This window comes from Fistularia commersonii, chromosome 18 (assembly GCF_037954325.1).
Source record: "Fistularia commersonii isolate RoL2024-O1a breed Wild chromosome 18, RoL_Fcom_v1.0, whole genome shotgun sequence".
In the NCBI taxonomy this organism is placed as follows: Eukaryota; Metazoa; Chordata; class Actinopteri; order Syngnathiformes; family Fistulariidae; genus Fistularia; species Fistularia commersonii.
Genome location: NC_141301.1, coordinates 15463678 through 15487554, shown reverse-complemented (window position 1 = coordinate 15487554; position 23877 = coordinate 15463678). Strand labels below are relative to the sequence as shown.

The following is a 23877-nucleotide window of genomic DNA, read 5'->3' as shown; positions in this document are numbered from 1 at the left end:
GAAAGCCGCGCATTACTCTGCGTTTTTTTTCTTTTTTTTTTTTTTCCCCCTATAAGCTGCTCACCGCGGTGTTATGGATGCGGCCGCCGTCTGTGTTTTCTGCCGTAACGTTTCCTGTAATTTCCAAAAGACAGGCTTGAAAGGGGATTTACCGTGATTTATGCGGTACATGCTGGGAGGATGTAATTGAGCTTTCTTGCAGTTCACTACTCCTCTAAATACCCTGTCACAGGGGCAATGCTAAGCTGGCTCGCGGTAGATTGCTTTGCCCTACCTTAATCAGCATAACGGCGCGGTATCACATTTTCCTTTCGCCAATGAACGTACACAGTACAATTTCATTACACATTCATCATAGCCGCCGTGGGATTCGGTCTGGCCACCGGCGCCTCCGACTGTTTTCTAATCAGAGGCCGCTGGAGTGCCGTCCTATAGGATCCCCATCTCAAAAAAGCCGAATCAATATCGTCGGTTGTGAGACGTAAAGGGCCGGTTTGCAGAAATGTTTGGATTTGCGGCTCCGGCCGTCGATCAAAGCGTGGCGCTCCAGTGAGTCACGGCGGGAAGAAAATGTCTTTTGATATTATAAGGAGGCAATAAAACCCTCCCAGTCCCGGAGGCATTGTTAAAGGGCGTAGTCCTGGGCAGCCTTTGGGGCAAACAACGAAAATAAACGTATCCAAATGTCATGTTTGAGACGGCGTCGCGGGTGTCTGGGCTCCCCGCTAGCGCCGTGCTGCTCGGACCCTTTCCAGCAGAAATAAACAAAACCAAAAGGCCAAACCCGAAGTCCGACGGACGCGTTCCCACCGAACGCCGACAAACCTCGCTTCCCCCGGTCCGTCGCATGTGCTTAAGATTTCCGGGCCATGTGTCTTTTTTACGGTGAACACTTAAACTAAAACCTGTCGCCAAATATAAGAAACCTTCTCACTCACAGATGGAGAAATATTTGAATTGTACGAGCGAAGCCGACGGCATTTGATGCGACATCCGTGGACATAAAAGCGGCAACCCCGCGTGTAAACAGTTGAATTTCTTCTTGGACGAAGGGAGAGTTTACCCACAATCCTTCGCGCGGAATGACTGGAGTAAGTCTATGGCAATCATTCTCCTGCTCGTCAGATGCTCAGAGATGATCCCAGGCAGGGACACAATATCCCGGCTAAGCCCCCGGAAGCCCCCCCGCCCCGGCCCGCCCGTGGCTCGCCGAGGGGAGCCAGATGAAAGATACGGAACATGGAATTACGTCGTAGGCTTGATTAAGAAGACCCTATGTTTCCGCAGATCTGCAGCCAGAGAGCTAGTGTTGTTGAGCGCGAGTCGGGAGGACCTTCTCCTCCGCTACTTCCTACCTGCTTCTGGGGTTGTTGTTCCGCTGGAGGATTTGGTTGGTCTTAGAAATCCATATCATGGCTTGATCTTTAATCCTGGTCGCCCGAAAAGGGCTGACCGGAGCAGGTGCAGTCCGACACGTTCGTCCAACCGTTCATCCTCTCATTCACACACCTAGACAACCAATGAACCGCCTGCATGAAGCCTGCAGCAACTCCTGAGCCAATCAGGGACCTTCTTGCTGTGAGGCAGGAGTGCTAACCACTTTGTCACTGTGTCACCATTATTATTATTATTATTATTATTATTATTATTATTATCACTATTATCATTATCATTATAATTATCATTATTATTGGTAGTTGTATTGTAACTTAATATGATTATTATTTTTTCAATAGTAGCTTGTAGTATTGTAACCTTACTATCATCATCATTATTATTATTATTATTATAATAATAATAATAATTAGTATTATTATTATCCTTATTATTATGATTATTATTGTTGGTAGTAGTATTGTAACTTAATATGATTATTATTATTTTCTTAAAGTAGCTAGTAGTCTTGTAACTCTATTATCATTATCATCGCTATCATTATTATTATCATTATTATTGGTAGTAGTATTGTAACTTAATGTGATTTTTTTTTTTTTTTTAGTAGGAGCTAGTAGTATTGTAACTTTATTATCATTACCATTATTATTATCATTATTATTATCATTATTATTGGTAGTAGTATTGTAACTTATTATGATTATTTTTTTTTAGTAGTAGCTAGTAGTATTGTTACTTCATTATCATTATTATTATTATTATCACTATTATTATTATAATCATTGTTGTTATTGTTGTTTTCTATTATGTTGATGGTGATTGTTTGGATCAGGAATGAGTCCATCAGAGGCACATGTTAGATGTTTTGGAGAGAAGCTCAGCGATGGTGGGTCACGGACAGAGGAGGGATAGTGGATATACTGGTAGACGGATGCTGGAATTGGAGGTCCAGAGGAAGACCAGAGAGAAGATGGATGGACGTGGTGAGAGAGGATGAGGATCCAGAGAACAGGGTTAAATGGAGAAGGTTGTCTCGCTGAAGGAAAAAGCCCAAAGGAGAAGCAGAAAAAGAAGATGGTAATGATTATTATTTCTCTGATAATTTTGTTTCACGCAAGCTTGCATCCCAGCTTCAGCAGAGCATGAAGACTGGAGGGAAAAGTGTCTTGAGAGAGTGCAGGGTGCAGACATATCGAAGCAGAGTCTGAACAGGGGTCGGCAACCCTCCTCTTTGACCTCTGCTGCGGCTCCCTGTGGTTTTTGAAAATAATTAACAAGTATTCAATTGAAATGATTTTATTTTAATTGGTCCATTGTTAAGATGATGGCATTCTTGTTACAGCTAAAAAAAAATGCGTTCAAATATTTCTTTCACTCTTAATAAGCGATAGCACGGTAAAAGCACGTAGAGAAAGGATGACATTTTTAGTTTGCTATCATTTAAGTCCGGCTTTATTTCATAAATACAAGAAAGACTCAAAAAGACATTGAGTATGTTGCTTCAAAGTAATCTTCAATGCAACGTTTTTTTATTTTTTTTCAGAGTTCAAAATGTTTTGTCGCACGGAGACATATCATTTGGTTTTCTCTGCGGTTATTCATTGATATAAAAAAAATGTAATGTTTCCATTTAGCATAAAGGGAAAAAAAAATTAACTTTCTACATCATGTTAATTCATTTTAAATTTCAAAAGCGTGGCCCTGCAGTGTTTTCTTTACTTTACCACTGAGTGGTAAAGGTTGCCGACCCTGGAAACACAAACATCCTGGAGAGTGTGTGATGGGTTACACACATCCCATATTACGCGCTATTTGCTTAAAGAAAATATTGTGCTCATTGCACTTCCAGTATTTATTCCTTCATGTAACAAATGATGCAACAAAACATAGCTTAATTCCACAGGAAAAAAAAAAAAAAAAACGTTTTACACGCCGATGCTTGATCAGTCATAAATACTAAATGCGGGGAAAAGCGGTGCAGCTTTAAGAAGCTTCTCCCTTTTGTGATCTCACACAATGTATACCAACAGATATCCCTGCTGTGAGCACTTGATATGAGTGTATAAATGAGCGCGAGGCAGCACTGCATGGCAACCTCTCACCTGCCATGTTAAGGTTAAAAAAAGAAATAAAAACAACTCTATTATGAGTTTGCTGCTGGGAGAGAAAGGAGGCAAAAGCAGGATACAGTGTGCGTCACTTGCCTTACAATGCTCTGAGGTCAAGGTATACGTATACACAGCATTACACACACACACACACACACACACACACACACACACACACACACCTGGTTGTTTAATCCAGAAAATGTTCCTTGTTGGAAACGATGTATCTTCTGCGATGCCGAGGCTTCCTGCCCTGCTTTCTTGATGTCGCTAACGGCTCGTAGCATTGTTTAGCATCCGAAGGTGCGGCGGCTGCAGATCTAGAGGAGGCAGATGGCTGGAGGAGCCGTGCTTGTGTGAGGGAGTGCGGAGATGTTAGAGGGGTGCAGGACATAAATTAGAGCTGGAACGAAGAGGTGAGGCGTGCTGGAGGCGTGATGGAGGAGGTGCATCAGGGATCATCTACGAGCCCCTTCTGGTTTGCCGTGCTGACGGACAGATGATCTCCACGGACCGCGATGTTTGCAGATGACACTGGGATCTGCAGTGAGACCAGGTGGAGGAACATCTAGAGAAGTGGGAGGATGCTCTGGATGAAGGTTTCCCTGCAGAAAGGCAGAATAAGTGTCTACGAATGAGAGGAACCCTAGTGGAGGAGGTGGAGGAACATGTTCAAGCAGGTTGGAACGGCTGGAGAATCAGCCAGAATGGAGAGACAGATGGAGAAGATGGAGGTGGTGTCCGGTTAGGAGGCAGCGGAGGTGGAGATGTGGAGGTTCCTCTTCTGGAAGTGGAGAGTCCATCAGCAGGTGGTAGATGTGAGACGACCCCTGAAATTTCCAGCCAATGAGAGCCCTGCATGCAAACCTCATTTCCCCGTGTTTACCCCGACAAAAACCTCCACCTTTTTTTCTTTGTGTTTTTTTTTTTTTTTTTTTTTTTTTCAGTGAGTAAATCATTTGATTGAGCGGCAGTTTTTTTTTTTTTATTTTTTTTTTTTATAGAGACAATTTCCTGCAAGATTTTTTTTTTTTTTTTTTTTTTTTCCCGTGCCTGTTTGTTTTCGTCTAACTCAATATTTGTTCGCGTTGGAGGCCGACAGGTTTCCTTTGCCGTCGCCGCACGTCCAGGGAATCACGTCCGGCTCCGTTTACACTGCCGGCTTCCACATACATCGCATCCGTGTTATTGTATTCCATAAGATTATTCGTCAAACATCCCGCGTGCATCCTCGCCGCTTGGACTCATAATGAAAAGATAGTTTGGAAATGCTAATTGCGTTTTCTTACGTTTGACTGCTGTAATTCCCTGCTGATTTATTTTGTTGTTTTTTTTTTTTCCTTCCTGACCTGCACTTTTTTTTCTCCTTTTGCTTTAAGGAGCTATTAAGAAAGAAAAGGGAATACCGTAATGGTCTGTTTTAATTGGTCTCCGGGGAATGTGCTAGTAATACCGGCCCACCCTGGAGTTGAGTATTTTACAGCAATAATATTGTTTTCTGGTGGAGCAGTTGATCATGATTATGGGAGCTCCAATTACCTCCATTTAGCACATTAGCTTTATTGGGCTGAGCGTCGCCTTAACGCCGCACACCTCCGAATTCAGACTTCCCCTTAACTCCTGAGTCCGCTTTGCCATTTTTACCAGGCGAGTTTTCATATTTCACCCCGTCGCAAACGTCGCATCCGTATTTGTTCATCTTCACATCTCGGGTTGGATTATTACCGAGGACCCTGGATATCTATTAGCGGGCAAAGGGTGGCGATGGGACTCTGCTGAGGGCAATATTGGTTCCCGTTGATGGTCTGCTCCGGCGGCCACGGAGAAATGATTCGGTAATGGCTGCCCACCGACGCTGATTCCATTAACTTCATTTTATTCACGGACGAGCGGCACATACAAAAGCACGGGATGTTAGCAATTCAGTGCCGGGAAATGGGTATTGACGGTGTTTCGGTTAATTCCGGAGTGATCCCTCGTTGTTCCGCCGCTATCCGGTAAGGGATAAAAGTGTACTCAGCAGAAGTGAGGCTTTTGCTCCATCAATAAAGGAGAGTCATTGTTTCAATAATATCCATGTAATTACGTCTGTAAATTGTAATGTGTTTACGGGTTTTTGTTTGTCTCCCGGTGCGAGCGGGAAACGATTAGAATTTTAAAAAAAAACGGACGTGTTTGTAATAATCCAGGTGACGGGCTGGAACGGCCCGCAGATATTGTGATAGGGCGCGCCGTGGCAATTAGTCACCGCCGGACGGAGGTGGCGAAGGTGAATCTGCAGGACCGCGGCTTCGGCGGGGCGGATTTCACCGAGCACACAGACACAGGCATTAGTTGCAAATCCTCTTTATTCCTCCATAAATCCCCCGTGGCTGCACACATCCTGTCAGGACGGCGGCGCGGGCATGTCAGCGCTACGGGATCGAGTTGTAAGCGGAGCCGTGCTGACGCCGTGGACCCCGTCCGCATCGCGTTCTACTCATTTCAAGAGTGAGGCGGCTGAAATACATTCCTATCATCTGTCATGTTGTTTTTGTTTTTTTGTTTTTCATCCTATTCCTAGTATCTCGCCGTCTGTCCCGGGAGCGTTCTCCATCTCGGCGCGCTGGATGTCAACTTATTTCGCGCAAGAAGACGAATGGCGGTTGTGACAATGTGGCCCCTTTGAAGAGATTTTGTCAAACCAGAGCTCACCCTCCCCTCGTTAGAAAACCTGACCCACATAACGTTGTACTGGAAGCTCAGAGATACATGAACCGCATGTGGCGCCTGGCTGGATGGCAGAATACGAGGCACATGTCAAACACTCGCGTGTGTGTGTGTGTGTGTGTGTGTGTGTGTGTGTGTGAAGTCGGAATTTCTTTATACGAGGCCAGTTGTCTGATGACACTTGCCCTGGAGAGCAGATCTGGACCAACGCTCTTTAAGATGATCCACAGAAACCCGACTCCGGCTTTTACCTCCAGCAGGAGATCCCGGCTCGATGTGGGCGGCATTTTGCCAGAAAGACAGTAAGAAAGACAGAGATGGAAAGTGCGGTAAAGAAAGAGAGGAAGTATGAAGGTTGGGAAGCACTGGAAGGAAGGAGAATTTACTAATAACAGCAGTGCTCACAGTTACAGTACATAGTGACAGCTGAAGTGGTACAATAACAATGTGTGTGTGTGTGTGTGTGTGAGAGTGTGTTGTGAGTATGGCTTTTTTATACATACAGTCCACACATTAAGCCAAATTCAAAATCTCTGTATACATACAAGCATAATACACAGCCATATGCTGTGCAAACATTTTATCCATATGGTACTGCTCACACACACATGTAAACATATAGTCATACACACACTATGTACGTATTGCTGTGTACATACCATGTAAACATATAGCTGTGTACATACAGTGTATGCATATGGCTGTGTACATACAGTGAATAAACATAGCTATATAAATCAAGTGTATATATAGCCAAGTACATGCATACTGATGTATCCACATAGCTGTATACCCACAGCAAATAAATTAGCCATACACACACAGTAAATTGTATGATGTAGCTGTATACAGTGTACACATATAGTTAAATACGAACAGTGTACCCATGTAGTCCTATACATTTAGTCATCATATACAGCCTTATACATTGCAAAAACTGTATCCGTATGGCACTGCACACACACAGTGTATACATGTAGTCATACGCACACTGTACACATACAGCCCTATTTGCACGGTGTATCCATGTCGCCTTATACTCACAGTATATAAATTAGCCACATACACGCCGCGTTTTGTGCACACATAGCCGAGTACAAACAGTGGATCCATATAGTCATATACATACAGTGGATACATATGGTTTTATTTGTATTTCTTATTCTCCCTCCTTCCTACTATTATTTATCATTGTTATGTTTTTACTTGAAACTCTGGCACAACAATTTCCTTCAGGATCAATAAACTTATTCTTATTTTTATTCTTATTCTTATTCTTATTCTTATTCTTATTCTTATGCTTATATAGCCGTGGTTATACAGCATATAAACCCTAGCTATGTGCATACAATAGCCATGTACACACTTTGTATACATATTGCTGTATACAACAGTGTATACATATAGTCATAATATATAGCCGTATACAGCGCAAACGCTGTATTCATATGACACTGTACTCACTCAATGTTTACATGTAGTTACATTACATGCATTACATGCAATGCTTTGTATCCATATTGCCATATAAATACATTATATCCATATAGCCATAGACAAGACTTAGAGTATATACATACAGTGGTGCACATATATAGCCTTATATAAACTACAGTGTATCCATGTGCCCGTAAACATACAGTGTCTATTCATATAGCTATGGCGTGTGCATAGAGTATATGTATATTTCCATATGCTTATATATTTACTTATATCAGCATATATAGTGGTACATATATATACATATAGACAGTAAATATATATAGTTGTACACATCCAGTGCATCTATATGGCTTTCTGCATACTGTAGTGTCAGTTGGCACAATAATTGTCAGGCTTATTTTGTTGGTTTGCTACTTTCTCATGTGGAACAGCTCTGGTCCAAATACACAAATAATCCAGCTGGCCGTCAGCCAGCACCGGGCAGCGCCGACCAAAGGCGGGATTCTTTTGTTGATCGCCGATGGGCTGAGCTGCGGGTTCGGTCGGCCGCGAGATTTAATCCAATCTCTGAATTTTTGCCTCTTGCGTTTTTGGTGGAGGAAAGAAAAATTGGACGCCCGGCTCCTCTCTTTGTGAACGCCTTCTGTCGGTTCTCGCCGGCGCCATATGCCGTTTCAGCATTTTGCCTCGTCGCTGAGCGCCGGAGGAGCCCCTCTGCCGGGCTGCCAGCGGCGGCGGCGGCGCCGGCAGCGGCGGCTGGGACGGAGGTCATCCCTGGAAGGATGTGAATTTAACAATTATAATACAAGGTTCACGGACGGATACATTCGTGGAGGAGCAATTTCTGTTTGTCGCCGTCGGAGCTCCGGGCCACATCTCCCCGAAGGGATGAGGTTGCCATGGAGATAGTATAGTTGTTATCGCCGCCCTCGGCCGCCGATGAATAATGATCTGCTTTTTCTCAGCCGGTCATGAAGCGCTCTTCACGAGCATGTGTGGTCCTGCGTGTTCAAGACGCCGTTAGGATTCAGGGTCGTCGCACCGCCGTCATGTACCTTCCGCCGCCGATACGTGTACCGACGACTTACGTACCGACGAGGACGTTTTGGCGGCGACGAACTCGGCCCTGTTGTCGAGTTTGGAAACTCAAGTCGTGAGAAGAATGAACCTCCTCACCCCCCCCCAAAAAAGGAGAAATGAAATAAATAAATGTGAGTGTTTCAGCTGGAAGCCTTCATCAGCGTGTTGCTGATTCACTTAATTACTTTCCGCGCCGCCATCATTATTACAACAGCCGCTAGAGGGCTTTATCTCTTTGACATAATTGGTCGTTTTGGGGCAGTCGCTAAAACAAATGATTTTTTATCTTTTTCTTTTTCCCCCTGAGAGAAAGTGTGTTATCGTCGCCCAAATTATAATATAGATCAAAAGTCAAACGCCGGATGACAAACTGGAAGCGGCAGAAGCCGAGACGGTCGCGACTCCGCCGGTGGAGCTCGTAAAACATTACGACCCCTCGCCTTCCAAATAATATCCACCTCCGGTTTATAGAGCGTCCTCTTAAGAAAAATAATAGGTCATAAAGGCAAGTGACCTGGAGTTTATTGATGTTTAAGAGACGGGTGGCATCGAGCAGCCGCCGCGTTCGTTCGCGACCACGAGGAAGCAGGAAATCAGATTAAATGTGAGGCGAGTCCTGGAACGGAGAGCTGGAAAAAAGGAAGAAATCTGCCAATCTGAGCCCGAGATCTCCCGGGTTTTAACCCGAGCCCTGAAGCTACCAAACACCCCGGTGCGACCGGCCGCCAGGGAAATACGGTTTACAATAATGTTGCTAATTATACGGCTATTCTGAGTCGAGGAGCCTTTCCTTATAATTCCAGCTCTCTATTGAGCGGCGGCGTGACCGGTGACGACGTCAGACGCTGCTATTTTTAACCCTAACCGCAGAATATGCTATATTTTACCAATGTTCGCAACTCACCGCTGAGGCGGCCTTTTGAAAACCGCTGAATGAGTCAATTTCCCGGGGTTTGCTGGATTGCTTGTTGGATCTTTCTCTTTGTCGTCACAGGAAGCCAATGCACAGCCATAACCCTTGTAACCGCTCTCTTCCTGCTTGGATGTATATCAGCGTTTGCCATGCAGTGAGCCTTCTTTCCGTGTGAAACGCATTCACGCATTCATTATCTGTACAGCTGTTCCTGCACCACAAACACATAGACATACCGTATATTTCGCACTATAAGGCGCACTTAAAATCCTTAAAATCATCCATGCGCCTTATAGTCCAGTGCCTTATGACTTACGACCTCCAACCAGTTTTACGTGGCACTCTGCGCTCAAACATCTGTCAAAATGTTTTAATGTTTAAATGTTTTGAATATGGGTTGCAATGTCAGATAACGTCAGATAGCTATTTATGCAGAGCTGGAATACAACTCATGTAACAACACGTTGCACGCTTCCCTTCGATGCGTTTTGTAGTGGCGCTACTTACTGTGCTTCAACGCAATATTACCGAGGAACCGCCGAAAATGGCATATACAATATATATAAAATATACAGATAGGCAATAAAATAACTATACAATATATAAATAGGCAATAAAATATGTATTTTGCAAGTTGAAAGTGCTATTGTTGTGATTTTGTTGTGATATTGTTACTTTGGTCATCTGGGGGCCATCAGATGTTACCCAGAAGGGAAACATCTGATGGCAAAATACCCGTCTGGTAAAGTAGTAAAGAAGTAAAGTAAACCAGAAACCAGAGTAAAGAAGACCAGACAGTTTCCGAGGGAACAAAGGGGGTGAAAGAGATGATAAAAGCTCGACGAAACCGTTTTTTTTCGCCGAAGTTTGACGAAACCACGCAGACACGGGGAGGAACATGGAGACTCCACACCGAGACGAACCCTGTGGGAATCCAACCGGGGACCTTCATTTCATAATTCCATTATTCCCCATTTAAACTGCAGATTATTTCAAAACAAAAACAAGATGGCGCTAATTCACTTTGCATTCGAACAGTTTAAAACCAACCCTTCCATCCATTCATCTTTTATGCGCTCCGAGTGCCGACACCTCGCGGTCGTCTTCTACCTGTTAAACGGGTCTGCGTGCAGAGGTGGGCCGGCCGCGCTCGTTTCCCCGCCGATGTGTCAAACAGAAGACGGCGGGGCGCAAGGTGAGGGCGGGAAAATGGGGGGGGGGGTTGACGGCGTGCGCGGATATCGCCGGTGTGTGTTAATTAACTTTGTTCGGCGTGCTCGGGGAAGGAGCCGATCTAACTGACATCCCTTGATACGGTAAACAAGCCGGCCCCGGCGTATTCCAGTTCACACACACCTGCAGCCATTGTCCTCGCCGCTCGTCTGAAAACGTTAATTAGTCCCATTCCGGGTGAAGTAGCGAAGCGGCGAGATGTTGCAGGGCTGAGCGCGGATGCGCCTCTTCTCGAATCCTGCACCCTTTGCTCGTCTTGTATCGAAATCATTCAAGTTCAGAGCATGACTAGTGAGATTGATGGAAAATTGAGCTGCTCCCTCATGCAGCAAAGAACAGTGCAGCCGTTCCCTCAGCCGCCGCCCCTCCATCAGTCCAAATGGGCACAGATATAGACTATTGATAAATGCCTCTGAACTATTCTGAGCCCGGAAATTTGAAGGCTTCGAATTCTGCCTTGTACTCCTGTGGCGCGCAGATAAATCTGGCTAACTGCTAGACGGTGATGCTCGGTGACACCTGAGGCAACAAGTATTCCTCCGCATCGGGGACAATTTATCTCCGGCCTCGTATCTATTTCTGATGATTGAGCTCTATAACTTCCAGAAATGGCCTCTTAAATCGCAATGTGCTTTACTGCGTGTGAACCCGCGCCCAAATTGCGGAGGGTGCCTACTGTTTCATGGTGTAATAACCGTCTTAAAACACTTTCAACGCCGCTCACTCGAGAAGCTCAAGCGGCCATGACTTCTATACGGTGCTAGAATATATTGGGTTTTTATTTTTTTTTTTCCCCCGACGCTATTCACATGCGGGATATGATCTGGAAAAATATCATTATTTAGTTTGGTGATTTATTTCCAACATATTCAGTGTTTATTCACTACTTCACCCATTCACGTGTCGCGCCATAACGCCGTTGTCTTTTTTTTATCCTCGTTGGTCCGACACCACTCGCATCTTGCCTATTTATTCTCGTCATCGCTATTGTCAGTCCGTTTATGTTGTCGTTTTGTTTAAGGTGTCTACTTTTCACCCTTATTGTCTCTTTTCCTTTCCATTCTGTCGTCCATTCTTATCCTCGATGTTGTTTTCGTAGTTGTTGTCTCTGCTGTTTATTTCTTTGTGGATGTATTTGCTATTTTGTATTTGTCTTCAGTGGTCTCTACTTATATTTATATTCATATTTATTGACTTGACACTGTTACGCTGCGGTGGCAAAAGAATGATCCCCTATGGGGATCAATAAAGTTGATCTAATCTTATTATCCGTATTAATTGATGCTGGACTCTCGTGTTGTTTTTGACCAGAATTGTATCGTTTCAACCGTTAGCATGTAGCAATTAGCGCTAGCAGGAGGTCATTTGTGCCTCCCAACCCTCTTTCTCATCCCTTGTTTGTCTCCATCACACCTTTCCTTTCCATCTCCATCTTCGGTCCAGACCTGCTCTTCATGCATCCATGACCCTCCATGTGCAACTCCCTCCTCTCCATGTTCTGAGTTAGCGCCATTAGCCGCCACTTCCTTTCAAGATTCCTCGAGGGGAACGTTTTTATTGGGGTTTACCGTCCCCTAAAGGTTTTACACACAGCCGCTGGTCCGTTTTCAGATTCCAGAGCGGGCGAAGGAGCGCCCCAGAAAATCGACCACGCCGTTATCGGAGGGGTGGTTGCCGTGGTGATGTTCGCCATCCTCTGCGCGCTCATTGTTCTCGGACGATACTTCGCCAGACACAAAGGTAAGGCCTCGCAGAGTCGACTGATTTATTTTTCGCGAGCGGACCGCAGTAGAATTGGAGTGCGCGGGGCTAATCGGTGTGTGTGTGTGTGCGCTCCCGTGCAGGTACTTACTTCACGCATGAAGCCAAAGGGGCGGACGACGCCGCCGACGCCGACACAGCCATCATAAACGCCGAGGGAGGTCACAACAACACAGACGAGAAGAAGGAGTACTATATCTGAAGTGGACAGGCCAGGAGTGACGGGCGGGTTGGCGGCGGCGGCGGCGGCGGCGGCGGCGGCGGAGGTGGTGGAGAAGGTGGAGGCGGTGCTACGGAGGCTTTGTGTCGTCACTCTTATTGGTTACAAAAGGCTTTTCTGGAGAGAGGGCGGGATGTAAAGGTGAAGAATGGAAGGTCAAAGTAGAAAGTAGGACCGGCATGGCCGAGGTGTTGCTGATTCTCCTGTCCGATCCTACCTGGACTGCTGGGGCCTATTCTGTACAGTTCGATTATTTTACAGACTATTTTGTGCCTTGTTCTATTTTTCTGTTTGGTTGATTTGTTTTTAATTTTTTTTTTTTTTACTCTCCCTCACACGCTTATCGGGTTGGATATTTTGCCTTTTTTTTTTTTTTTTTTTTTTTCTTTTCCCTCCGACTTTCACGGTTTTCATGTCGCGTTTGGCTTTTTCGGATAAAAAAAAAGAAATAATAATAATTAAATGGGCCTGTTGTTTGTTTGTGTGTGCCGCAGCAAGCTTTTAGCCCAGGAGTCTTTGTGCACTAGGAGCCAGCTCATCCACACTTTTGCTTGAGTAATCTCCAGAGTTCAGTGACTGGAACACAGTGTCAACACATCTATCCCCCGCCGGGTCAAAGGTCGTCCGGCTGTGGCGTTTCATTAGATCGCCCTCACATCTGATTGATTTCAACATACACGAATTCCAGCAGGGGGTTTCACTCTCGCTCCAGGTAAAGCTCATTTCGCATTTATCGTCAGGACTGTATTCAGTATTACCGGTGATCGTGGATTGTGTTCGTCCCTGAAAGTGCAACGGGGCCGTTGAGTATCATTTCAGCCCCGGAATCTGCAAAGTTTGTTTGTCTTACGGTGATTTCGAAACAACACGATGAGTACAAGTGGAGTTGGTTTAGCGTCGGCCGTCGTTGAGCGCGGCCCAGACCTGACCAGACGATACGCCCGATTTTATCCCAGGAATGGGGGCAGGGCTAATCTGTTGGGCAACGTCAGTCAATCGGATCACCAGCCGATCAATATCGAAAAGAACCAGCCGAACTGGACTAGAGTAATGGAGGAAATAACAGCGCTAACATTAGCGGCAGCAGGCATGTTCGATGCGCCCGCTTCGACCGATCTGCCCATCGTTTCGTGTCCGATCCCCAGTCTGTCCGTTTTCCTCAAGAAACCGAGGTTTTCTCGACATCGCCACCGACTAAAAGTTGTGCGACGCCCCCAACGTGCCGCAGGCACCATCCATTATCCGCCGCTTATGAGCTGTTAGCCTAACAAATCGCCTGCTAAAAGAAAAACCCGATCAATCCTCGCCTCCGGTTTTGTCAGCTAAATATGAAGTTTTGTTCTTCCGAGCTCAGATGTCTCCGATATTTACCGTTCATTATTCCAACCAGTGTTATAAAGAAGCAAACGTTGCCGTTACGTCACAGCCGTCCAGGCGATCCTGTCCGCAGAGAAAGATCTTGACGCGCCCGTGAAATCGCCAAGCGTTTTTACGTCAAACCTGCGCGTTGGTGTCGCGCCGCTCGGAAATCCCGATAATGTAAGACAACAAGAGTCGGAGAAAAAGCCTAGACGGCCCTCATAGGTCGCCATCGGGCGGTTGTTTAAGCGGTGTTTATTTTACTGGGAGGGAGTGGCTGCTCTCCGTAAAAAGTGACCTATTCTTGGAGTCTTCAAATGTCCTATGAGATACCGACTGATAATTCCACCTCCCCGTTTGAGGAGGGAATGGAGAGAACAAACACGCGAGGCGTCGGTTTAATGGCCGCAGATTCTTTGAAGGTAAACGGCGGCAGCTAACAGAGAGATAGACCCCGCCGCATTTACCATTCAAATATATTATGGGATGATTTAGAAGGATCGGTGTCTGCAGAGTCCAAACACTGGCCCTTTTCACATTTTGGGATTTTAAACGACCGGCGTGGTTAGACGTCCTTACGGCGTCCTGATGCCCGACCCACTCTGCATGCTGCTCATGCATTATTAATATCATTATTGCTGTCGTATATACTATTTTTAATATTATAATGATGATGCTAAAAATATCAATAATAATGATTTATCATTATTATTACTATTATTATTATTATTGTTATTATTTGTTGGAAATAATAATGGCTAATAATAATCATCATCATTATTATTATTATTCTTATTACTTATTATTATTATTATTGTTATTACTATTGTTACTATTATTTTTCTTATTACTATTAATGATGATGTTTGAATAGTAATAATAATAATAATATATCATTAGTAATAATAATAAAATAAGATAGGAACAACTTTATTTATCCCGAAGGAAATTGTTGTGCCGGAGTTTCAAGCAAAAACATAACAATAATAGATAATAGTGGGAAGGAGGGAGAATAAGAAATACAATAAAATATAAAGTGTCAAGGTTAAGGCTATCAAGTGTTTTAAGGTCTTAACAAGTACAAACTTTTGAATATTCCCTCATCATTATTAGCATTATTTAATATTAATTTTGGGAAAAGACAATTTCAGTGTTTCCTTGGCGTCGGTGCATCAGGAGTTAAGATATGTGTCTGAATATATATGAATATCAGAGCGGCGGGGTGGCGATTGAGGGTGAAGGGAGAAAGAAAAGCGGTGTTTCGCTGCTGGTGTGTGACGTTGTGCCCTTGCTCTCCTGAAAGGTAAGACGGCATTCAATCACTGCGAAATATAAATCAGTCGCGTTGCCGTCTGCAGAGACGGCTCTTGCTTTTACCGCCTCTGATTAATTGCGAGGCCGGTGTTTATTAAAGCGTGTCTGGAAAAAAGGCGAGCGCGGCTACATCTCATTTGCAAAAGCCCCGTTAGTTAGCGAATCGTGTCGAAGGACCCGGCCTCGTTCAGAGGGTCCGTTTTTACGGATGCTAATCGGCGGCGTTAGCGTCCGCGCTACGTCCGCTAGCGAAGGGGCGACACGGAAGCGGCCGTGAGAAACCGCCGGGCCGCCGCCTTAAACCCAACTCTTGATGCTCATCGTCGTGGAAGAAGAGAAAGGACTTGTACAGTAGCCTCACGCACACTTTGCAGTATATATCCTGTATATTTACGTTGCTCACGATATTCCCGACGAGTATTTCCGCGTCAGTCGCGGGACGCGGTCAGCTAGGTGGTCGTCGTCGGCAAAGCTAGTCCATAATAAGCCTATTTATTTGGATCTGTACCAGGACCGGGCTCAAACCCTCACAGTATTCCACACGATATAAACTAGTAGTCCATTCTGGGGTTATTTTTTTAGACTTTTGCCGTCCTGAAAACTCCAAATCTGCATGACATATTCTTAATTTGTTTGGTTTGTTTTTCGCCGCTTTCTCGGTGAACGTCAACGATTGTGAAAAGCACCACTCTGATCCTTATTTTTTCCTTTTCTTTTTTTAAAGACTTGATATTTAGTATGTTTGTTTTCACTCTCTCAGGTTCATGAGTGTTGATAGTTGTGTTTTGGCATCTCAGGTAGTATGCATATTTAAGGCCCCGAGTATATACTGTAGTACCACACACACACACACACACACACACACACACACACAGCTAATTAAAAGCGTGACGAAATCACGAGTTGTACATGTTCTTCTCAGTTTGTACATGTTTATGTGTTCTTAATATGGTGCACTGTTAACGGTAAACGTTTCTATTATTTTGCATAGACCTAGTGGACGGCGAGAGAAGCCTAGATTCGTTGTGTACAGTGAGCGGCGGCCGATCCCTTGGCGTTCGAACCGCGACTTCTTCGACTTTCACCCGTCCAGTGCCGGTTGTTTAGTTTGGCGGCGCCCGTTTGCATCCGTAGATGATCACCGATGAAAAGATGGTGTATTTACTGTGACATGAAGTTTCATGAATGACTCGTAACACGTCTTGGATATTTAATGCCTGGGGTGACGGAGGATTGTTTTGACCCCCTCCCCCCCCCCCCCCCTTTCCCCTTCTTTTCTTCTTTTTTTTCTTTTTTTTGTTTGTTTTGTTTTTCTTCCGCTGTTGAATCTTATTTCTCTCTGTACCCGGGCAGCCATTTTTCTTTTGTGTAGTGAATTTGTTTCTCATACGGCCATGCATTTTGTATTGGTTCACAAACATTTTTACAAAAAGGATTAAAAAAAAAAAAAAGAAAAAAAAAACAACAAAAAATCAGAAGAGTACTTGTCTTAATAAAAAGATATCAATGTTTAAAGACGTGTGTTGGGTTCGTGACTCATTCGCCGCCACGAGTCGCGCTCGTCCGGAGGGAAACGGCGATCCCGGCTCCCGTCCGTCGAAAACGACGCACGCGGACGGCGACGATTTTGACGAATTGACGAACATTCGCGGGAACGACACCTAATTCATAACCGTAAGGCGTCCCGTCATCGTAATTCTGTCACCGGCACCATTTTCCCCATTACTTTAAGTGATCCATGCCAGGTAAAGGTCAATAACATTATTCAAACTTTAATGGGAATAGTCTAACCTTAAAAACCCGCCACTTCCCTCCCCGCCCCGGAGCGCTCATCCAAATTTAAAGCCTCGTAAATACCCGTCCCCGTACGTTATTTTCGGTAAACGCGACCGGTAAGATCTCCGGTTCCGTCGAATGTGTTTAGAGAACGTTCGGGGAGGTAAGCGGGGGGGGGGGGCGCGTTTCAGTTAGGTGCCACTAATTCCATTTAAATGTTTAATTCCAATTCCGAGTTGACATATTTAAGGGTAATTAGCACAATGGGGGGAATGTGAGCGAACAAACGCGGGAGCGAGGCTTGTTTAGTCGGCTAATTGGTTGATTGAGATTGATGGCACGGCGCGCTCGGCTCGGCTGAGGTGTAATTACGTGATAAAAAGCGAAGGCCGGCGCGACGGCGGTCGACGTTTCCCGAAACCAAAGGTCGAACGACATCGTCCCGAGTCAGAGGTCTACCGCCGCGTTTCCCGATCGCGGCCTCCGAAGCGCTACGATACCACCCAAAGAAATCCGCTTTAATTAGCGAGGACATCCGGCGGCGGCGGCGGGGGGGGGGGGGGGGAGGAGAAGCCCCTCATGTTTGTGAGGTGATTAACTCGCAGGACCTGAGAGACGCCCGCGAACGCTTTAATATCAGCGCCGTTTGACGGTTAATCAGACGTTGATTCTTACCGGGGGGGCCGGGAGGAAAATTGTGATGCGGATGTTCTAGGTGTGATTAATTAGGTGGGGAACCGGAGAAGGGGCGGCGGGGTGGAATCGGTCCTTCTCACCCCCCCCCCCCCGCCTTCCCGCCGCCCTCCAAAAAAAAAGGTTAAGTGTTTCAGTTGGAAAATATGTAATTATCGTCGGAGCCGGGTTCCCGGCAGCCCTCTGAAGTGCCCTCCGCCGAATCTCAAGGTGACTCCGCTCGGCAGAAGAGAAGTTTTCTTTGCCAATTTCACATTGATGTTCCGCTCGGTTGTCGCCGCCTCCCTCGGTACGATGAACGCCGCGCACACACACACACACACACACACACACACCCGTCTTCGCCCGCTCATCCGCCCGCCTCCCTCCCCGAAATCCGTACATGATATTTGATGCGCAATTAATTCCCGCTCTGAAGCGCCTCCTGCGAGACGTCGCCGGCCTATTTGGACGTCCGTCCGGCCGGCCGGCGTCCTTCTGATGCGCCGCCGGCTGCCTTACGGGTGGCTTTTCTTTGTTTCGTCCGCTTCTTCTGTGCGCTTTTCACTTGTCAGCACATGAAAGCGTGCTATTTTTTGCGGAGAAAGGAAAATAAAGACGGGCCCGAACGCAGCCTTGAAGCCGGTGACAGGGAGCCTTGGCGAGCCGGCGAGCCGCCGCAGGAACACTGCCATCTCAATAATTTATCACGCCGAGTCTATTTTCACTTATTAAATTAATTAGTTAGGTAATTAAAAGTTACATGTTTTAATTAAATTGGCATTGAATTCGAGCGCGGGGGCCTTTACCTGGAAAGAAAGGCATCGCGGGATAAAGTTCATCAGCTCGAACGAGCGTGAATTTAATTCCGTTGGCTGGCGAGGGGGGGAAAGGGGAGGTAAATTAAAAAACGCTCCCTTTCATGGTCGGGAAAACATGGAAGCGAGCGGCGGAGAAACAGGGCAGATGAAGGAGGTCCGGATAAGGAGGCGGCTCACGCTTTGTTCGGCCGCAGAGAAGCGGAACCGCCGGTCCAGCTGGCCCGGATCGGAGTTTGGCGTTCCACGCCGGGATGGAGAACAGGAAGTCCGCTCGGAACGGGGGGGTCTCGCGGGGGAAGCGGCGAAAAGGGAAAATTTTGTTTTCCGCTCGGTAATCAGAGGGCGGAGCGTCAACGTCCGACCGGTTGACGAGGAGAAATTCGACGCCGCGGTTCTTATCCACTCCGTCCGAAACGTCGAAGGTTCTGTCCGGAGTTTACAGGTTCTCGGCGGACCTCCGGGTCCCGGTCGGTGGAGCCGGTCCGGAACCCCTCCGATGCAACTCCCTGCGTTTTGAAAATAATTGACAAGTATTTCATTGTTTTATTTTAGTTTGTTCATTTTTAGAACTTTTTAAAAGACGATGGCGATGTTGTAACATCTGGATAAAAGGTGTCGCTCTCAAGCGACTGCATTCGCCAGTAAAAGGACGACAGCTCGCAGAGAGAGGACGCCATTTTGGTTTTTGCTTTTTTTTTTTCCAATCAATACAAAAAGGACTCCTTCAACCCAACGACTTCAAAATGTCTCCTACGGAAACGTCATTTCCTTTTCTGCGGTTGTTCATTGATTTAAAAAAATGGTGTATTTTGTTTGCAAAAAAATAAGGTCATAGGCCGTGTTCGTTCATTTTAAATTCCAAAACCGGTGTTTTCTTTACGGCTCCAAAGGGATCTTTGAGTGCTCAGGTTGCCGACCCTTGACGTCGTGTCCTCCTCCTCGTCATCGCCCCGCCGTCCGTCCTCCTAACGGGACGGGGGGAAGTTTCCGGTCGATAACCGCCGAGCGTCTTTCTAATTCGTTCCATTAATGAGTCAAGCGTCGCGGGGGTTGTTGGGAGCTAAGCTAAGCTAAGCTAAGATCAGATGGTCCTTCATTAGGAGCGACAGAGCCGTGCATTTACATGCAAATGTCGGCTACCTTGTGAACCCACCGTAACGCCCGGGGGTAATTACATCCCGGCTTCTCGGGCTCTCAGTCATCAGGTAAAGGTCAAGAGCGCCATTTGCAACACAAACGGCGGGCGGCGTGAAACGGGCCGGCGCACGGCGCTCAAGATGTTTGGTCACTTTGATCACAAGTGAGTATCAAATTAGAAAGCGGCGCGCTAACAGGCAGCCATTAGTGCCGGGGACAGGCTTCGCCGAGGTCTAATCACTTATTCAATCACTAAGCATTGTGTCTCCTGCCCTCCGACGCCGCTGCAGAAAATGCGTCTGATTTTCAAACACCAGAACGCACGCCCTCGATTAAATGTATGTGTTTTTTTGTCACCCGTCACCGAGGTTTAATTCATTATCAGAGGTCTTAATAAGCTTTTCTTCCAGGCTGCAATTAACTCGGAACACATTTTCCCCTTAACTCGCCAATTAAGCAAATTGTTGACGATCCCCAAAGGTCGTCTTCCTCTCATCAAGAAGAAGAAGAAGGAAAAGACGAAGAAGAGGCGGGGGGAGGGAAAACTCACCAAGTTGAAAAGATAACAGAGGGGAGGAAGAGCGAACGCCTAAAAGTAGAAGCTGCGCCTTCTCGTGTTCGGCTGCTACGAAATTCATCTTGCAGCCGTCGACACCAAAGACGCAGCTCTCGAAACACACACACACACACACACACACACGTGGAGAAGAAAAAAAAATAAAGGATGCAAGAGCTACTTTAAGTCACAATCCCGAGGCTTTTTTACACGACAGGCTGTCGCAGAGACGGAAGATGCGCGGCGGGTTCTCCAGCCGAAGAGGCAGCTGCTTTCCCGGAGACGAGAAGGACGTTCGCACTCACGGAACTCAGATGTCGTCACGTCACGGTACGATGAAACGCGCCGCGGCGACCGTCATCCGCCGCTTTGTTCGGCGCCGTTAACTCGCGTTATCCAAATTTCTTTTGAACTGTTCCGTCTCCGAAACTCTCAAAGAGCCGTGGCCTCTTACCTCGCGCCCCGAATAATCCCGGGGTTAAAGGTGAACGCCGCCCTCTTCGCCCGACGCTCCCACGCTCGCGTTTAAAATCGTCGCTGCAGCAAAAAAAAAAAGGAAGGGGTTTACGAATCCCGCTCTTGAAAAATGAGACTTTAGCCTGATCCTGAAAGGTGGCGCGCCTCACATGGATCATGGAGTAAAAAAAAAAACAAAAAAACAAAAACAGCAAACAGATGGATGTCTCACCGGTCGCACCGAAACGCTGCATAATACATATAATATATAATACATGCATACATCGCCGCCGTCCGACGGATTGGGTAGCCTATAGAAAAGGATTGCTTTCAACATAAACCATTTTGCTGCGGGCTGTTCTCTTTGCGCCGGTCCGGTCTGCCATAAATAATTTGCTTTCAACCTTCACATGCATAAAAATTGCAACTTGTTGGTTATGAGAGAGAACAGAGAGGACGCACTTTGAATGCCAATGTGGCGATGAATAAACAATGGCTCAGAGCTCCGGGAGCGGCGCCGCGCTGCCAGGAGACGCCGCTTTGAGTCCGCCGGCTCTCTTAATGGTTTTCCGCCACAGACCGGGCCTTTCAGCCGCCTGTGAAAGGCGGGCTGCCGACAAGGACGGCGGCGCTAATAATTTCTAACAAAGCGACAATTCCCAAGGCCCACTGGGCGTCACTGGATTTTTTTTTTTTTTTTTATCCTCGAGCACCTCCGCCCGAGATCGAATGGGGCTCTTATTGTAGAAGCTCAGTGTACGACAAGTACGGCGGTGGCTTTTCTGGATCCGCCGAGGGCCCCCGATCCCGACACGGCGCCCAAGACGGGCTCCGAGGCCGTAGAAGCCGCCGGATGCTTTGTCGGGCCACAAACCGAAGCTCCCGGGATGCAAAACAGGGGGAGTCTTTTTCAACGCTTGGGCTACAGCGCCCCCTGGTGGGCGGTTGGCGCCGCTGTGGTCCGCCCCCGCCGTTGGCATGGAGACAGATGAGCGGTGTCCCGTGGCATTCGGGGCTCAAACTTTCTGATTGGAAGTGTTTTGTTTACGGACATTCATTTTTACAAGGGGCCGTATGAGAAACCGGTATGTGTTGGAGGGCCGAATCGACGATAATAACTTAAACTTATTATAAAGGGAGGAAATTACACATTCTGATGAGCTGCTTCTGGTTATCAGAATCATAAGATAATGTTATGTAAACAAAATCAATCATACCATCAGTGTTCTCAGACGGTCTGATGTGTTGACCTTCACAAACACTAAAAAGGTCTTTCTCCTCTTTTGGGCTTTTGCCTTCAGAAGTCTCCACAGCGAATCCACCTTCTCCATGGAACCACATGTCTGTCTCCCTGCCTCCTCCACCTTTCCTTTCCTTCTGGCCGATGTTCTTCTATCCCTTTGTACCCCTGACACTTTCCTCCAACCGTTCCAACCTGCTTGGATCCATTTCCTCACGCTCTGGACTGTTGACCCCAAGTGCTTGAAATCCTCCGCCTTCTTGATCTCCACTCTCGCTGCGACTAACCTTCAGTCCTCTCCTTTCCAGAGCACACCTCCACCTCTCGACGTGATCCTCCACCTGTTCCCTGCTCTCACTACAGATCACAATGTCATCTGCAAACATCACGGTTCACGGAGATTCCTGGGTAACATCATCTGTCAGCCTGTCCGTCACCACTGCAAACAAGAAGAGGCTCAGATGGAGTCCAACCTCCACCTTGACCTTCTCTGTCCCACCTACAGCACACCTCACCACTGTTTCACCGAGAGCATACATGTCCTGCACCAGTTTAACCAACTTCTCTGCCACTCCAGACTTCCTCATACAATACCAGAGTTTCTGTCCCGGCACCCTTTCCTATGCTTTTACTTGGTCACAACAAACACTAAAAAGGTTTTTTAGCATTATGCTAAAGATATTGAATTGATTAACTTTATGCAAATGGAAAAAAGTGCTTTTTATTTGTGTTATACGATAGCATATTACTGCTGCTGAGTTCAACAAACAGTAAACTGTCCGTCTAAAAGCAGCTTACGTTTTCTGGCGATGTTGTGGGATACGGCGTACGTTGCCTTGAAATTTGCATTTCTTGGTGTAAAAAAATTTAGAAAAATGCCCTTGTTTGTAGTGCAGCTTTGCTGGGAAAATATCTGTGTCCCTTCATCAGAAGGTCCTCGTATCCTCCTCCATATTTGTTCACGTTGTGATGATTCAAATTGTAATCCTTACACTCTGCTTTACTGTTGGCTCCTGAAAATAAATATTAAGCGGTCCATGTCTTGGTGAAGATACAGCGTTCAGCATCAACTTCTGGCAGGAGCTGACATTTCAAGGGGTCAACCGGCTCGCAATTATGTGAAAAAAACGGCGTCGTTTTCTAAATGAAAGCAAAACTTATGACACATTAATGGAATAAGTGTTTTTTTAGTTGGACCAACAGCTGGACCAGCCGTCGTAAGGATTAATGACACGTTGGTCGAAGGATCTAGAATTCTTCATCACATCTTTATTCTCTTCATGACACCCGTTAGAATAAACCTGTTCAACATGTCCTACAAGAGTAACCCTTTCTAACCCGGCTGATTCTTAAATAGCATCTTTAATGAATAAAACATCGTATTTTCATGTAAAACACCACGTTGTTAAAAGTTCCCTAAAAGAGGAAGTACGTTTTCGTTCTGTGACCCCAAAAAAAAACAAAAAACAAAAAAAACCCACACCGCTATACAAAATACACTTTTCCAAAGTATGAGCCGAGCTGCTTGTATATTTAGCATATTTAGCCGCGGGAGCTTTGACCCGTTGTTAACGTACGACTGCGACTGCGATAACGTGTGCGATAAGAAGAGAACAGGAAAGTTTATTTTCCGTGTCAGCCACCCCAAAAAAGTGCTAATCTAGCAATTCAGAAACGCTTCGGA

The 23877-nt window shown here is 46.1% G+C and overlaps 1 protein-coding gene across 3 annotated transcripts in view; it reads left to right on the top strand.

The window, feature by feature from the left end:
* The window catches only part of cadm1b (cell adhesion molecule 1b), a 164287-nt gene extending 141371 nt beyond the window's left edge, over positions 1–22916 (top strand). For 2 of the 3 annotated variants that reach the window (XM_086164155.1, XM_086164153.1), the window contains 2 exons: positions 12493–12621; positions 12726–17050. In XM_086164155.1, the coding sequence (XP_086020281.1) occupies positions 12493–12621; positions 12726–12844 (248 nt within the window). In that variant the 3' untranslated portion in view covers positions 12845–17050. Of the gene's footprint in view, positions 1–12492; positions 12622–12725; positions 17051–22501 lie in introns of those variants that run through there. The other variant, XR_015107438.1, reaches the window with a different exon arrangement.
* The last annotated feature ends 961 nt before the right edge of the window (positions 22917–23877 follow it).